The sequence below is a fragment of the Scyliorhinus canicula genome, chromosome 2, assembly GCF_902713615.1.
Source record: "Scyliorhinus canicula chromosome 2, sScyCan1.1, whole genome shotgun sequence".
NCBI lineage: Eukaryota > Metazoa > Chordata > Chondrichthyes > Carcharhiniformes > Scyliorhinidae > Scyliorhinus > Scyliorhinus canicula.
Genome location: NC_052147.1, coordinates 223,517,872 through 223,536,673, shown reverse-complemented (window position 1 = coordinate 223,536,673; position 18,802 = coordinate 223,517,872). Strand labels below are relative to the sequence as shown.

Here is an 18,802-nt window from a genome sequence, read left to right as displayed (position 1 = left end):
TGATTTTTAAAAGAATCCAGGGTAGAGGAAATAGTAATCAAATAGGAAATTCAGAAGAAACTAGAGTGGTGAGAATATGAACTTGTTACACTTGTTGTTAAACTTGACAAAAGAGATAGAGAGTAAGATGTAGCACAATAAAGGTGTGTATGACAGTTGTCAAGTTGATAATTCAAGTGGGAATCAGATTGAATTTTAAGGGGCATCGTAAAAGGAAAGAGGTATAGAGGCAAAGACGTTTAAAGAAGGAATTCCAGAACTTAGGAGAGAGACAGCTGACGCCTTGTACTAATTTTGGAGCAAATAGTATTTTTTAAATCACAGAAATACCAGGAGGTTGTAGAGCTGAAGGAGGCTCCAAAGATGTGATAGGGAGAGGCTATGGAAGGTTTTGAAGACAAAAATTAGATGTTTTTTTAAAAATCAAAGCATTGTCAAGTTTCGCAAGTTAGGATACGGATAGCAGAACTTTGGATGAGTTCAAGTTTACAGAGGATGTAATCTGGGAGGTTAGCCAGGGTAGCATTGAAACAGTCGTGTCTGGAGGTAATAAAGGCATGGATGAGCATTCCAACAGCAAATGAGTTATGGCGGGGCAGAGGAAGGCAATGTTATGGAGGGTAAAGCAGTCAGTATGGATCACCGAGAGGGTACGGGTTTGGAAACTCAGTTCAGGGTCAAAAAGGTTGCTAACTATCTGATTCAGCTGCAGACAGTGGCTAGGGAGAAGGAGGGAGTTGGTGAATAAGGAGCAGGGTTTATGATGAAGAAAAGACAATGACTGATTTCCTTACTATTTAGTAGTTGGAGCAAACTTTTACTAATCTAACACTGGCTGTCAACCAAGAAAAGTGACAAATCAGAGACAGTGGAGGGGTCAAGAGAGGTGATGGTGAGATAGAACTGGGTGCTGTGCACTTGACATATTTTTGGAAGAATCGAGGGGCAACATATCGATGAGAAATTGGAAAGGGCCAGGAATAAATCACTGGGGGACTCCTAAGGTACGGTGTGGTGGCAGAAAGAGAATAAGTTGCAGGTGATTCTCCGGCTGTGATGTGTTGGGAGAGAAATGCAACCAGGTGAGAGCAATTCCATACAGCTGGACAGCTGAGGAGTGCTAGAGGAGGGTGTGGTCAACAGTGTCAAAAGTAGCAAAGTAGTCAGTAAAGAATAGTTTACCAGCAAGTCAATTATGATGTAATTTATGACTTTGATAAGAGTTGTGCCAGTGCTGTGGTAGCCAGTGTATACATTTTAAAATCAGAAACAAAAAATAGTTGTCATAATTTTTTGAATTTGATTAAGGGGTACTGATTAAGGTTCTATCTAACATTATAGAAAACAATTGATGTAATTTAATTAGTTTATATGTCCACAAGCCAACCCCACCTTTTGTAACGTTCTTCTTTATAAATACTGAGTGGAATTTTTTATTTCATTTTCCTAATCTAGTTGCTGCTGAGTTTTACGCCACATTAACAAACAGACAAGCTAGACTTAACAAAACTACAACTTTCAGTATGAATAAACAAGTGCTCCACAAAATCTAATTGTGATGTACTCCCTGTGTTACCAAAACAAGCCCATATCAAATCTTGTCACCTAAAAGTAACGTGTTCTGGACTTAATGGAGAAATCTTTGAATTGGCAATATTCTTGAAACATTTTTTTCTTTAAATTATTTTTCTTGAAACACAAAGGGCATGCAGTTGACCTTAGATGGATATTCCTTCTTAGGCAATAGGTGCAACCAATTGTGTTTCAAGGACATATTGTATATTGATTTAGCTCTGCATCGACAGAATACCATTCCTGTTGTAATGATTTGAACAATGTCATGAAATTAACAAGAGAGGTCATTACAGCAGAGTCATAAAAGGGTCAGGGAACTATTCTCCTGAAACATGCATGTATGGACTTGTCTATGCCCAGTCAAAACCCCTGGCACATTTTCTGCTCATTATCTTTGATAGTTGCATGGACTTCAATAAAACTACAACTTAAAACAATATGCCAAGATCCTCTACAGATCTTCTTGCTTCATACTATAATAGCATCAATAGGTATTTTTCACTGCAAAACTTAATTAGGAATTCATAATCTGAAATGATCAAGCACGAGTGTTATTAGAGCTATATATGAAAGACTAAAGATCAATGCTCTCTGTAAGCTGTGTGCACATACAGCAACCTGGAAAGTACTGTATAGGCCTTTCACCAGCTGTCCCCTTTAGGATAATGCACATGTATGGCCATGCAAAAAAAAGTTAAGGTACAGTGCTATCCGAAAGATAGGCTGCGCACAACAAAATTTAGAAGGGATGCTGTTATAGATAATGCTTAATATAACATAAATCAGAACTTTTAAAAAATGAAAGGTCCACTTTTCCTCTTCAGTAAATACCTTCTAATAAAATATTAAATTTGCATTCTCAATTCGTTTTAACCATATAAACAGGATTAATTTACTGATGGAAATATTTACCTGGATAGATGGCTTGCTGAGATGACCAAGATTTGAGGTTGTTTGCCTCGGCTCGTGTCCTAACACCATCATATTAGCATTGATCAGTCTAAAGGCATCGATAACAACCTATTTGAAAAAAGGTAAGAAATGTCATTTCATTTGAGCTTAAGAAAACGGTAAAACCTTGGTGTCACATCTGGCTTTGGCTCCTATCCAGACAAAGACTTAATGAAAAACCAAACAGAAGGAATTTCCTGCTGATTGTGCCATCAAAACACCACTTTCTAACTTGTAATGCAAGGTGACATCAATTAAACACATAATTTGTATGGAGCATCAGTAAGATAATATAAATATATAGTTATGAAAATATGCTTGCTCATCTTACAGCCGAGCTACTTAAGGAATTATTTATAACCCACATGTTTTGGGATGAATGTAATATAATTCATTCATCTCATCTTGATACAATAACTGCATAATCTGTTGTTCTTACATATATTTGCCAGCCAGATCTCATCTAATCAATATGAATGACAGGGAGTGAATAAGACTGAAAGTGAGCACAGGCTAAGGGATTATATGAAAAGCCCAGCACTGTCACATCAATGAAATGATCACAATACTCGAAATGACAACAAAATTATAGCCAGCAAGCAACTCCCTCTTGCATTCTACTCTAGTCATATGCCTTTGCTTACCCTGCCCAAGTAAAGAGTCTGTTCCTTGTCTGATAGATTAAGACGTCCTTCATCAGTGTCACAATCAGGACAAAACAAAGCATGATAAACTGAACACAAGGTCATCTGTGATTCACGACAGGTTACTTTGTAGCTAGCTAGCTTTACAGATCAATAAAATATTAATATGGATATATTTATTGTATTAGACAATAATCTACCCAATGCTATCCCTACATAAAAGGTAATTCTGAATATTTATTTCAAATATTCCATTTGAGCTACAATAGCTGAAATCTGAAACAGAAATAAATGAGACGAACTTCCTTATTTATCAACCATAAAAAATGATGGATTTCTATCCTGCCTCCATCTAAATACCCTAATCCACAACAGGACTTCTCTCTGGTGACACTGGAAGCAATCTTTTTCCAGCTCAAAGCTTCCAATGTCGGAGCAAATCAGCTTCTGCAATAGAAGAGGGAACACTACTCATCCACAGAGAAATGCACGGACAATCACTCTGGTCATTAAGCCTTTATTAGCTCATTTTACCTGAGATACGTTCATTCACCATCCCAGGCGAATCCAGTTTGCCTGTCTGCAGTGTTATTTCTTTTAAACCATATTTTCACAAACTCCTTTTTTGGAGTAAAGATAATAAGGTTAAATATTTAGTTCAAATTGAGTTTACAAACTCTGTAAACATAATCGTTGTTATCAGGAACAAATAGCTTCGGAATACAGTAATGCATTAGTGATGCTTGATTTATGGCTTATTTAGAAGCCAAAATAGTTTACTGGATTAGGAAAAGAATAGTGACATTTTAGTATTAGTGCCTCAGTATTTTAGATATTGAACAATATTTCCATTTTTAATAAAAATCTGAATACTTAGGGATTCTGATAATAATAAAATCAAACCCATGTTATAAAGGCACTGTAATTATCTGAAATGGGCCACATGCAAATTATTAAAGCAGTTCCAAATTACCTCCATGTTCCGAAGTTCAAAAATATCCAATAATACAATCCTAATTAGTGTTTTAGTTATGTAACCTGCTTGGCCATCAAATTATACTGTATTGTATGTTATTGGGCAGAGCGTTTCGTCAAAAATTGGGGTAAATGTTCGTTATGTATGGTGCTGTGAATAATAATTTTGCAGCAAATGCAATCAATACACAATTTTAAATGTTGTTCAAAAAATGAGTTCGAGCAGAAAATGTTAAATCAGATGAATGGAACACTTATAAGTACAGTCACAAGTTATTATGAGCAAACATATTTGTTTTTCACCATAGAACCATAGAATTTACAGTGCAGGAGGCCATTTGGCCCATCGAGCCTGCACCGGCCTTTGGAAAGAGCACCAAGCCCACACCTCCACCCTATCCCCGTAACCCAGTAACACCATCTAAACTTTTTGAACACTAAGGGCAATTTATTGTCGCCAATCCACCTAACCTGCACATCTTTGGGCTGTGCGAGTAAACCGGAGCACCTGGAGGAAACCCACACAGACAGGAGGAGAACGTACAGGCTCCCCACAGACAGTGACCCAAGCCGGGAATCGAACCTGAGACCCTGGAGATGTGAAGCGACAGTTCTAACCACAAATTAAACTCTCCCTCCAGGATGCCAAGTTTACGCAGCACGGTAGCATTGTGGATAGCACAATTGCTTCACAACTCCAGGGTCCCAGGTTCGATTCCGGCTTGGGTCACTATCTGTGCGGAGTCTGCACATCCTCTCTGTATGTGCGTGAGTTTCCTCCGGGTGCTCCGGTTTCCTCCCACAGTCCAAAGATGTGCAGGTTAGGTGGATTGGCCATGATAAATTGCCCTTAGTGTCCAAAATTGCCCTTAGTGTTGGGTGGGGTTACTGGGTTATGGGGATAGGGTGGAGGTGTTGACCTTGGGTAGGGTGCTCTTTCCAGGAGCCAGTGCAAACTCGATGGGCCGAATGGCCTCCTTCTGCACTGTAAATTCTATGATAATTTGCAGAGGTTTCAAATCAACTTGCTCTTGGGACCAAGAATGTTTGACTTTTCATCCAATTTCCATCACATGATCACATCAACCCCAGCTGTCTTCAGAACCTAAACTTTTACTGGCTGGAAAACAACCTTTGAAATTAGCTTTTGGTCAATTAATCTTTCTTTTAGAAAATTCCTTCCAACTAAACAAAAATGATCAATGCAAGCAGGGAGGCAGAAGTTAAATAAAAGATTTTGAATCTTAAAATAGCAAAAACAAGTACTGAGTAAAGTTTAGAAAGAACAGAGACAATGATGGAAGAGACAGAGATGAAAGCAAAGATAAATTAAGTTCTAAAATATTTTAGGGGTATTAAAATTATTACACTAATATAAGTATTCCTGATGTTTAAATAACTTTTGTCAATGATATTTATTTCAGCATCAGCAAGTTAGAACCAAAAGGGAGTCCTTCCTAAATCTCCTAACAGTCCACAGATATTAGTATTCTGATATAAATATAAAACTATTTTGACCACCAATATTCACCTCCAACCTATTTGCCCCACCATTTCAAGCATCTCCTAATTTTGCTGTAACTGCAAGACCTGCCTTTTTTACTCTCAGTTCATGCCAGGGAATACATACATCTGTGAAAACTGCTTAAAGGGATAAGATGCGGGCAGCACGGTGGCGCAGTGGGTTAGCCCTGATGCCTCACGGCGCCAAGGTCCCAGGTTCGATCCCGGCTCTGGGTCACTGTCCGTGTGGAGTTTGCACATTCTCCCAGTGTTTGCGTGGGTTTCACCCTCACAACCCAAAGATGTGCAGGGTAGGTGGATCGGCCGTGCTAAATTGCCCCTTAATTGGAAAAAATTAATTGAGTACTCTAAATTTATTTATTTTTTAAAAAAGGGACAAGATGCCACATTTGGGCCAATAAACCAAACTTGAGGCCAAAAGATAATGTGAATATTGCAGAAACTTTCAGGAAAGAAAGATTAAGCTCCTTTTGGGGCAGCAGGGTAGCATGGTGGTTAGCATAAATGCTTCACAGCTCCAGGGTCCCAGGTTCGATTCCCGGCTGGGTCACTGTCTGTGTGGAGTCTGCACGTCCTCCCCCTGTGTGCGTGGGTTTCCTCCGGGTGCTCCGGTTTCCTCCCACAGTCCAAAGATGTGCGGGTTAGGTGGATTGGCCATGCTAAATTGCCCGTAGTGTGCTAATAAAAGTAAGGTTAAGGGGGGGGTTGTTGGGTTACGGGTATAGGGTGGATACGTGGGTTTGAGTGGGGTGATCATGGCTCGGCACAACATTGAGGGCTGAAGGGCCTGTTCTGTGCTGTACTGTTCTATGTTCTATGTTGCTCTTTCAACTTATCACTGCTGTAAAATCAGTTATCACAAACAGATTTTAAAATGAGTATCCTCCACCAAATGCCAAGAATCTGTATTGACTATTTTGCAAATGTCACCACCTTTGATTTAGATTTATTGTCACATGTACCGAGGTACAGTGAAAAGTGTTGTTCTGCGTACAGTCCAGGTAGATCATTCCATACATGAAAAACATAGGACATACAATTGAAAACCACTCCCAGATAATAATTTAAATACTAAGCAAACTTCTGCTTTTTATAATGAAAGATTATTTTTACAGCTTCTAGGTGCAGAATAATGAATCTTTAGTCTGGGAGGAGGTGGGAAATTAGTGAAATTTGAATAGCCAGCTTTATAAGAACAGAAGAACTAGGAGCAGGAGTAAGCAATTCAGCCCATCGAGCCTGCTCCTCCATTTAATATGATCATGGCTGATCTCATTTTAGTCTCAACTCCACTTTTCATCCCATTCCTCATAACTCTTCAATCCATTACCAAATAAAAATTGGTCTCCTTAAAATGTACTCAATGTCCCAGCATCCACTGCGTTCTGGGTTATGAATTCCACAGATTCACGACCCTTTGAGGGAAGCAATTTCTCTTCATCTCAGTTTGAAATCTGCTACCCCTAATCCGAAAAATATGACCTCTTGTTCCAGATTGCCCCACAAGAGGAAGCATCCACTCCACGTCTACTTTATAAATACCTTTTATCATCTTATATACCTCAATTAAATCTCCTCTCAATCTTCTAAACCAGGAGAGAGTAGGCGTAAACTGCTCAATATCTCTTCATAAGACATCTCTGGAATCAACCTCTCTCAAATGCAACTGCATCCTTCCTCAACTAAGGGGATCAAACTGTACACAGTACTCCAGGTGCGGTCTCACCAATGCCTTGTACAGTTGCAGCAACATGTGCCTACTTTTATACTCTACCCCTTTAGCTATAAAGGCCAAAATTCAATTTGCCTTCCTTATTACCTGCTGTATATGCATGCTAGTTTTCTGAGATTCATGCATGGTGAGACCCAGCTCCCTCTGCACCGAAGCACTCTGATATGTCTCTCTATTTAGATAATAAGTTGTCTTTCCACTTCTCACCAAGACGGATAACCTCACAATAAACTCCATCTGCCAATTTTCGGACCACTCACCTAACCTATCTATATCCATTTGTAAATTTCTTATTTCCTCATTGCAATTTACTATCCCACCTTTTTTGTGTCATCTGCAAATTTGGCTATAATACCTTCTATCCCTGCATTCAAGTCATTAATATAAATTGTAAATAGCTGGGATCTGAAGACCGAACCCGATGGCACCTCACTAGTTACATCTTACCATTCATCCCGACTCAGCTTTCTGTCGGTTAGCCAGTTTTCTATCCATGTTAATAAATTATCCCTAATCCCTTGTGATCATACCTTGTGCATTAACCTTTTGTACGGCAACTTATCAAATGCCTTTTGGATGTCTAAATATACAACATATACAAGATCCCCAATATCCACTTGGCTTGTTCCATCTTCAAAGAACTGTAGCAAATTAGTCAAACATGATTTAGCCTTCATAAAACCAGGCTGACTCTGATGGATTGTGTTTGACTTTCCAAATGTCCTGTTATTCCTTCCTTAATACTGGATTCTAACAATTTCCCAACAACAGATGTTAAACTAACTGGTCTATAGTTTCCTACTTTCTGCCTTCCTCCTTTTTTGAATAAGAGTGTTACTTTAGCATTTTTCCAATCTACTGGAACCTTTCCCGCATCTAGGGAATTTTGGACTATGACAATGAATGGATCCACTATCTCTGCGGCCACTCTAAGACTTTAGAAAGTAGGCCATCAGGCCCTGGGGACTTTTCTGCCTTCAATCCCAACAATTTGTTTATTATTTTTTCCCTATTGATGATGATTGTTTCACGTTCCTCCGTTTCTATTACCTCTGCATTGCCTGTTACTACTGGGATGGAACTAGACTATTCCACCATGAAAACTGAGGCAAAATATTGATTTACATCTCCATAATTTCTGTGCTCCCCACTATTAACTCTCCGGTCTCATCCTCCAAGGGACTATTCTTCACTTCAGCTAGTCTCTTCCCTTTTAGAAAGAGAAGCTTTTACTATCCTGTTTTATATTTTGCACAAGTTTTTTTTCATAATTTTCCTTTGCTCTTATTACTTTTTAGTAACCATTTGTTGATCTTTAAAAGTTTCCCAATCTTCCAGCTTACAATATGGTTTGCCTTAGTTTTTGTCTTTTTGTAACTTTGTGCTTAGCCATGGATGTTTCTTCCCCCTCTTACAATCTTTTTTTCTTCTCTGGAATATAATTTAGTTGGGAGAATTGAATTTCTCCTTAAACAACTGCCAGTGCTCATCAACTATCCTACCTTTTAACCTTCCTAGAGCAACTAGGGCCAAATCAGTCCGAATGCGCACATAATTACATTTGTTTAATGCCAGAACGATAGTGTGGAAATTAAGTTTCTTGCCCTCCAGCTGAATTTGAAATTCTATCATGCTATGATCATTCTTCCCTAGAGAATCCTTAACCACGAGGTCATTAATGAATTGCTCCTCATTACACAATATCAAATCCAGAATATCCTGCTCCCTGGTTGGTTCCACAACATATTGCTCCAAGAAATAATCTTTAACACATTCAATGAACTCTCCCTCGACACTACACTTACCAATTTGATGAATCCACTCTATATGCATAATAAAACCACACATGATTATTGTCATGCCTTTCTTACAAGCCTGGTTAATACTGTGCCCACTCTGGAACTACTGTTTGGGGACATATAGACTATTCCCACCAGGGACTTCTTTCCTTTGCTATTTCTTGTTTCTACCCAGACTGATTCCATGGGCGAGATTCTCCGATAATGCGGCAGAGTGCCCGCACCGTCGTGAACGCCGTCGCGTTTCACGACGGCGCGAAATGGCCGCGGTCACGAGCGATTCAGGGCCCGAAAATGGGCTAGCAGCGGGGCCGCGCAAAACTTGGTTCCTGGAATTACTGGACCCACCCAGAGACCCGATGCATATGGAGACCCAGGGACTGAACAACGGGATGACAGCAGTCTTCCAGCACCTGCAGACGCAGTTGGAGGAGTCCATCCGTGTCCAAGAGCAGGGATTAGTGCCGCTCATCGCAGCCACCCAGGCCGACACCACACGGGTGACATCCGCGGTGGAGGCAATGGGAGAAAACGGTTTCGGCCATAGGTCAGGTTCTGCAAGGCGTTGGGCTTCATGTGCATGCGGCATCCGTGGCCCAGGAGAGGGCTGCCCTCTCACAGGCAACCATCTCCCAGAGCCAACAGGACATTGCCGCCGCGCTCCGAGGTCTGGCCCAGTCTCAGCAGGCCATGGCCCAGTCCCAGCAGGCCATGTCACAGTCCCAGCAGTCCATCGCTGAGAGCGTCAGCCGCCTGGCGCACGTGCTGAATGGCGTAGCGCACTCACAGGTAGAGGTTGCACAGTCCCTGACAGGGATGTCGCATCCCTGGGCTTCATCTCTGCGAACGCTCAGACCCTGGTTGATACCGCTGCAGGCCTCCAGGATTGGCAGCGCCAGGAGTCAGTGGTGTGACGACGCACGTCTCCGATCGCACCTCCGTCCCACAGTGAGGCGCAGGGCCCACCGGGTTCCCCGAGGGAGGAGGTGGTTCTGGGGCCCATCCCGGTAACTCCAGCAAGGGGGGTCCCTGAACACTCAGCCACCCCCTGTTCTGTCCCTGGCGCATCTAGTGGACAGCAGGCAGGATAGGGTGGCCCCACGCCATCCAGCACGCCCACTGAGCAGCCGGCCCATCGAAGCCGGGCCGCCCCAGGAAACGCGTGCCGACGGGGAGTCACGTTGCGGGCGGGATTCTCAGCAGTCCGTCTCCACTCCTGCTGTACCATCTTGGGATTCACCTAGTCATAGTGGTACGGCCCGTAAGGCAAAGAAGTTAGACACGTCGTTAGTTGGCACAGGTGATGGGCACAGCTTAGTTGCAGGGGCTAGGGCATCTGTCTGTGAATGTCACGATTAAAGTCAATGTTACATTGAATTTTGAGGACTCGGTGCTATGTCCGGTGCCAGAGGGGTCGTGAGGGTGACCGAGTGGCGCTGGGGTTTATGTTTGGTGCAACGGTGATGCCGGGTGTGCGCTCCCTCCACCCCCCCAACCGAACACCCTCGTCCTCGTGGTGCGAGGTGCGCCACGAGATGGCATATATGTGCGACTGCCTCCCTGCTGAACCGTAGTCTCCTCCTGCATGCCCTGCCCGGTAGGTCCTCAAAGGACATTCGGTCACAGTAAACCCTAGCTAGGCCTCACTGGGCGCCTGTGGCGCCCTGGCACCACCATCACTGGCTCTTCCTCCTCCTCTCCCCCCACTGCGCACCATCAAGATCAGTGCCCGCATCCAATCAATTCCGGTCGTGGGTGATTGTCTGTGTGGAGTTTGCACTTTCTCCCTGTGCCTGCGTGGGTTTCCTCCCGAGTGCTCTGGTTTCCTCCCACAGTTCAAAGATGTGCAGGTTAGGTGGTTTGGCCATGCTAAATTGCCCCTTCATGTCCAAGGATGTGTAGGTTAGAGGGTTATGGGGTTACGGGGATAGGCCGGGGCAGTGGGCCTAGGTAGGGTGCTCTTTCAGAGGGTCGGTGCAGACTCGAAGGGCCGAATGGCCTCCTTCTGCGCTGTAGGAATTCAATGATTCTAATATGAACACACAAAATGTAATTGTTACATATCTAAATTTTTAGCGCACTCTTGTGAAGTTTCCATGACAATGTTTTATATGGAGTTATGATCAAGTGTCAAAGCAAAACATTGACTTTTCTTTATCCTTCCAATATGATTGATATGTTTTGAATATCCCACCTTGTGGCACCATTGCAAATATCAAAATCAAGTTCCTCTGATGTTTCAGCAAGCTTATTCAGTAACTAGGGCAAAAAGATCAGGATGCTCAGAGGTTGAATCTCTAATATCTGCCAAATTGCCTGTCTCCAGAAATAGTAGCACCGCTTCTGGTGGATAAAAGGTAACTTTTGATTGCAATGGATTTTGAAACACCAGATGTGATACTTCCCAAGGTCAAATAATGTGCCAATCATTTATATGGAATACCTACTTTTGTTTTAGAATGAAATTGCTTGAGGTATCAGATGAAAACCGGCTAACGCAGCTGAATCCAACAGTGAAGAACCTGAATTGTCATATTACTGAAACACTGAGGATTAATGACTAACAAAGGATGTTGGTTCAGTTCCATTATAACCGCCAGCTCTCCTCTCTCTGCTTCCCCAAACCCCCCACCCCCACACAGTCATTTTCCTCTGATGTAAGCCATTTTGTCCCGTGCAAAACTTGTAAGGCTGATGCTGGGGGGCTAGTCATTTCATATATAGCCAACAAAAGCTGTAAAGTGCTACAGCGTCATTGCCGGTTGCAAGTGAAATTGGCCGAAGCAGAGAGGGTGTATGGCACGAGCCCTAACCATTTGTTGCTGAAAGAAATTAACGCAATTCATGCGGCGCTGTACTCCTTGTTGACTCAACGTGCTGCGAGGAGTTTAACATTTCCAAAACAAGTTATGCGAGTTTGTGAATAAGCAAAGGAGATATCTGGCCTTTCTTACTTGGAAGAGGGCTATTCCCTCCGTGCTAGATTCTCACGGTAATAGAATGATTAAAACAAAATATTGAGTGTTTTCATGCCAATTTATATTAAATAAATTAGTCTGGTGATGCATTGACAATTATGAAGCACTTCCTCTCTTCCTTCTAACTCCCGACAATCTCCGAGGAGCAACGGTTGGTCCTGAATGCTCAATTTCTAAAGGGGAAGTGGCTCTGGTCTTGAAGCAGCTTCAATCTGGGAAGGCCCCAGGACCCGATGGTTTTGGATATGAACTTTACAAAGAATTCAAAGACTTGCTAAAAGGTTCGCTGATTGGCATGTACAGTCACTTGTTTGAAGCAGGTCTGCTGCCGCAGACACTCAACAGAACTTAATATTTATTTAATTCTGAAGGTAGGCAAGAATCCTGAAGAGTGTGCATCCTATGGGCCAATTTTGCTCTTGAATGTAGATTTGAAATTGTTGTTGGCATGGCACCTGGAAGGAATTCTCCCTCTGACCAGGGCGATTAGGTTGGGTTTATAAAAGGCCAGAATTTGTGTAATAATGTAAGGAGATAGATGTCATTCCGGTCTTTTAAAAACAGGCATTCAATGGATAGTGATCTCCATGGATGCAGAGAAAGCTTCTGACCAGGTGAATTTGGGTTGGGATGGGCAGCATGGTAGCACAGTGGTTAGCACTGTTGCTTCACAACTCCAGGGTCACAAGTTAGATTCCCAGCTTGGGTCACTGTCTGTGCGGAGTCTGCACGTTCTCCCCATGTCTGCGTGGGTTTCCTCCGGTTCCTCCCACAAGTCCCAAAAGACATGCTTTGTTAGGTGAATTAGACATTCTGAATTCTTACTCAGTGTACCCGAACAGGTGCCGGAGTGTGGCGACTAGGGGCTTTTCACAGTAACTTCATTGCAGTGTTAATGTAAGCCTACTTGTGAAAATAAAGATTATTATAAAGATCGTTATTATGTATATTAAGTGGATACAAGTGCTTTATAAATGCCCTCTGGTGGCAGTTCTCAAAAGCGGTTATATGTCTGAGAATTTATGTCACCAGCGAGGGTCTAGACATGGTTGCCCATTATCCCCATTGTTGTTTGGAATAGCTATAGAGCCCCGGTGGCGGCAATTAGACAGGAATCTTCCGTTTTTGGGCTACGCAGTGGAGGGAAGCAACGTAAGATTACACAAGATTGCTAATTTTCCATTTAGATAGTTCCCTTCAGGGTTTATTTAGTTGGGTATAGGGTTACCCCCTCCTTCAGACACTTATATGGCAAACGTACCCTTGTTAATTGCATCTATTAAGTCGGACCTCCATCGTTGGTCCTCCTTGCTGAGATCATGGTTGGGCAGGATAGCGCTGGTTAAGATGAATGCGTTGCCTCGGTTATTGTATCCTTTACAGATCCTGCCAATCTTGCTGTCTGTTAGGGTCTTAAAGGAAATCAATTGGTGCTCAGTTCATTTAAATGGAACAAAAAGTAACCTCGCTTGACACTGCAGCTCCGTGGTCAGGGCAGGGGGTTAGAGATGGCAAATATTAAAATGTATCAATTAGCCTCCCGTCTCAAATTCAGAACTTCCTCTTTTTTTTATTCATTGTATGTGGGCGTTGTTGGCTGGACCAGCATTTATTGCCCCGCCCTGAGGGCATTTAAGCATCAACCACATTGCTGTGGGTCTGGAGTCACATGTACGCCAGACCAGGCAAGGACGACAGATTTCTTTCCCTAAAGGACATTAGTGAACCAGATGGGTTTTTACGACAATTAACAATGGTTTCATGGTCACCATTAGACTTTTAATTCCAGATTTTTATTGAATACAAATGTTACCATCTGCCATGGTGCAATTCGAACCATGGTCCCCAGAGCATTATCATCCATGGTCTCTGGATTAATAGTCCAGCGACAATACCACTACGCCACTGCCTCCTATCGACATGACATTGAGGCAGGCCAGTCTGTATACTCCTTACAGGGATTTCCAGGCTGGGCCAAGTGCAAAAAGTCTGTCAGCTGAAGAAAGATCAAAATTAATTTCTGCTCTCTCTCCCAACCAGGACAACCCAGATTCCCCACCAGGTCTTATAGACCAGGGAGAGATAGAGGTATTTGTAGGCTGGGCAACATATTCAGTGGTGCGTCCTTGTCATCTTTTGAGCAGCTATGCCGACAATTTGATATCCTGAGATACTCCTTTTTAAACTATCTACAATTGAAGAGATTTTTTGCTTAAAAAGACAACTATGCATCCTGAAAATTCTGTCTCCCCCAGTGGAAAAACTCCTGATCTCTACAGAACCCAAACAATTAATCAGCAAGTTTTATGACACATGTATGCACTAGATCCTGTGTGAGTATATGATAAACACTGCAGCCTTGGGAAAAAGACTTTGCAGCCAGTATTGATGAGGAGACTGGGGGTGATATATGGGAAATGGCCAATAAAACTTTAATATGTAGTAGAACAGAGGAGACTCAGTTTAAATTACACGGTCTGTACATCGCACCAAGCTTGAGGTACAGATTTGATCCTTCTACATTCTTCTGTGCTATAAGTGCAAGGTAGTCGAAGAAGACTAAATATAGTGTGCGCGGTCCTGTATCAAAATTAAATCCTACTGGTCTGGTGTACTTTGAGCTTGAAAAGATACAAGGTATAGAATTTGACCCTTTTAATTTATTTTTAAAATAATGTGCCTAATTCTTTTTTTTTCCAATTAAGGGGCAACTTTGTGTGGCCAATCCATCTACCCTGCACATCTTTGGGTTGTGGGGTAAGACCCACACGGGCAGCACGGTAGCATTGTGGATAGTACAATTGCTTCACAGCTCCAGGGTCCCAGGTTCGATTCCGGCTTGGGTCACTGTCTGTGCGGAGTCTGCACATCTTCCCCGTGTGTGCGTGGGTTTCCTCCGGGTGCTCCGGTTTCCTCCCACAGTCCAAAGATGTGCAGGTTAGGTGGATTGGACATGATAAATTGCCCTTAGTGTCCAAAATTGCCCTTAGTGTTGGGTAGGGTTACTGGGTTATGGGGATAGGGTGGAGGTGTTAACTTTGGGTAGGGTGCTCTTTCCAAGAGCTGGTGCAAACTCGATGGGCCGAATGGCCTCCTTCTGCACTGTAAATTCTATGAAACATGCGGAGAATGTGCAAACTCCACACCGACAGTGACCTGGGGCTGGGATCAAATCCGGGCCCGCGGTGACCCTTTATTCCTAATTCTGGGGCCCCCAGATAGGGGAATCATTGATGTTAATGAAAAAAAGACTATAATATCCTCGCTTTTGCAGCAAGGACAAACATCTTTTGCTCCTGGAATAGCAATAAATATTCTTCAATTCAGAATTGACATAAAATTATCATGGAATGCATCCCAATGGAGTTCCTAACTTGCACATTCCATTCAAAATTGGATGCATTCCGAAAAGTATGGCACAAGTATAGGTTCCATAATGTCTCAATTGCTCCTACAAGGTTTTCCATAAGTTATGTAGCACCGTCTTAAACTCGCTACAAGTGATGGTGTGCATCATATTACAATGTTTACCTGGAAGCTTTGTACTTCCAGCATTCACTATTCCAATGCATTCCTGTTTTGCCTGAAACTTCAGATCATTCAAAACTCTACTGCCACGTCCCATTCATCCATCACACTAATGCTCACTGACCTATACTGGCTCCTGTTAAGCGTTGCAGGTTGAGCATCCCTTAACCAAAATTACAAAAACCGAAAAATTCCAAAATCTGCACTTTTTTTCAACTGCTAACGTGACGCCATGAGTGAAAAATCCCATTACATTCCTGGGCGATGTGCAATTCCCAACGTGCGCCGCACATGCAGTTCTGCACATGCGCAGTTCCCAACGCACGACGCACATGTGCAGTTCTCAACATGTTCTGCACATGTGCAGTTCTCAACGTGCTCTGCACATGCGCAGTTCCCAATGTGCACTGCAAATGCACAGTATATTCCAAAATCCGAAAGATTCCAAAATCCGATACACACTCAGCCCCAACCATTTCGGATAAGGGATTTTCAATCTGTACCCTTGATTTTTTTTTTATATAACTTTTGAGTGCCCAATTAATTTTTTCCAAATAAGGGGCAATTTAGCATGGCCAATCCACCTACCCTGCACATCTTTATGGGTTGTGGTGGCGAAACCCCCGCAAACACAGGAGAATGTGCAAACTCCACATGGACAGCGACCCAATGCTGGGATTGAACCTGGGACCTCGGCACGTGAGGCAGCAGTGCTAACCACCGTGCTGCCGTTTTCTTGATTTTAAAATGTTCACACCTTCATCGCCTCACCCTTCCCTTTCTCTGTAAATCGGCGCCAGATTTACAATCCTCCAAAACATCAGTGAAGTTCCAATTGCTGGCCTCCTGAACATTCCCAATTTTAATTGTTGCACCTTTGGTGGACCTCCCTTCAGTAGGCCCTGAAGGTCTGAAACTTTCCCTCTTAACCTCTCTGCTTTGCCACCTCTCTTTCTTCCTCTAAAACACTCCTTATAACTTAACAAAAGATCATAAGAACATAAGAACTAGGAGCAGGAGTAGGCCATCTGGCCCCTCGAGCCTGCTCCGCCATTCAATGATATCATGGCTGATCTTTTGTGGACTCAGCTCCACTTTCCGGCCCGAACATCATAACCCTTAATTCCTTTATTCTTCAAACAAACTATCTATCTTTACCTTAAAAACATTTAATGAAGGAGCCTCAACTGCTTCACTGGGCAGGGAATTCCATAGATTCACAACCCTTTGGGTGAAGAAGTTCCTCCTAAACTCAGTCCTAAATCTACTTCCCCTTATTTTCACCCGCCAGTGGAAACAACCTGCCCGCATCTTTCCTATCTATTCCCTTCATGATTTTATATGTTTCTATAAGATCCCCCCTCATCCTTCTCAATTCCAATGAGTACAGTCCCAGTCTACTCAACCTCTCCTCGTAATCCAACCCCTTCAGCTCTGGGATTAACCTAGTGAATCTCCTCTGCACACCCTCCAGTGCCAGTACATCCTTTCTCAGGTAAGGAGACCAAAACTGAACACAGTACTCCAGGTGTGGCCTCACTAACACCTTATACAATTGCAGCATAACCTCCCTAGTCTTAAACTCCATCCCTCTAGCAATGAAGGACAAAATTCCATTTGCCTTCTTAATCACCTGGTGCACCAATAAACCAACTTTGTGCGACTCATGCACTAGCACACCAAGGGTGTCTCTGCACAGCAGCATGATTTAATATTTTGTCATTTAAATAATAATCCCTTTTGCTGTTATTCCTACCAAAATGGATAACCTCACATTTGTCAACATTGTATTCCATCTGCCAGACCCTAGCCCATTCACTGAACCTAACCAAATCCCTCTGCAGACTTCCGGTATCCTCTGCACTTTTTGCTTTACCACTCATCTTAGTGTCGTCTGCAAACTTGGACACATTGCCCTTGGTCCCCAACTCCAAATCATCTATGTAAATTGTGAACAATTGTGGACCCAACACTGATCCCTGAGGGACACCACTAGGTACTGATTGCCAACCAGAGAAACACCCATGAATCCCTACTCTATGCTTTCTATTCATTAACCAATAGTCTCGGAATCGATGTGTGAATATATTCAGCAACTTGACCTCCACAGTAGGTGGTAGAGAATTGCAAAGGTTCACCACACTCTGAGTGAGGAGGTTTAGCCTCATCTAATGGCCCTACCGCTGAGACTATGACCACTTGTTCTAGACCACCCCCCAAGCCAGAACAAACAGCATCCTGCACCAGTAAGTCTGTCCAATCCTGTCAGAATTGTATATGTTTAGTAGAATCATAGAATCCCTACAGTGTGCGAGAAGACCATTTGGCCCATAACGTCTGCACTGACCTTGGAAAGAGCAACCTACCTAGGCCCACCCAGCCCTGTCCGCCGTAATCTAACCTCCACACCTCACTAAGGGGCAATTTAGCATGGCCAATCCACCCAATCTGCACTTCTTAGGACTGAGAGAGGAAACCGAAGCACCCGGAGGAAACCCAGGCACGGGGAGAGAGTGTAAACTCTACACAGACAGTCACCCAAGGCAGGAATCCAATCTGGGTCCCTGATGCCATGATGGAGCAATGCTAACCACTATGCTTGTGTGCCACCCCAAATGAGAGCCCCTTTCAATGAGATGCCTTCATTCTTCTCAATTTCAAGATAGGAATCCGCTTGAGATGGGGTATCTCTTCCTCCACAGGGTGTTTTGAATGTCCCATTGTCACGATAGAACTACAGCTGATCAAAATCTAGCGCTTTGCATTTTTAATACCATCCTTTCAAAAGAGTTCCAAGAACACCCGCCTCACCGGCGGGCTCTCCCCGCCCACACAAACCCTGGAATTATCCCATTAACCTTCTTGAAAAAGCACTGGGAACAAGACATAAGGGACACCACTAGCTTCTGATTGCCAACCAGAGAAACACCCATTAATCCCCACTCGTTGCTTTCTTAATTAACCAATCCTCTATCCATGCTACTACTTTACCCTTAACACCATGCATCGTTATCTTATGCAGCAACCTTTTGTGTGACACCTTGTCAAAAGCTTTCTGGAAATCCAGATATACCACATCCCTTGGTCCCCATTATC

The 18,802-nt window shown here is 43.0% G+C and overlaps 1 protein-coding gene across 2 annotated transcripts in view; it reads right to left on the bottom strand.

Moving 5' to 3' along the window:
* The window catches only part of psmd14 (proteasome 26S subunit, non-ATPase 14), a 169,620-nt gene that overhangs the window by 34,497 nt on the left and 116,321 nt on the right, over positions 1 to 18,802 (bottom strand). For both annotated transcript variants that reach the window (XM_038789661.1, XM_038789660.1), the window contains one exon: positions 2,488 to 2,595. In XM_038789661.1, coding sequence (XP_038645589.1) covers positions 2,488 to 2,595 — 108 coding nt within the window. The remainder of the gene's footprint in view (positions 1 to 2,487; positions 2,596 to 18,802) is intronic.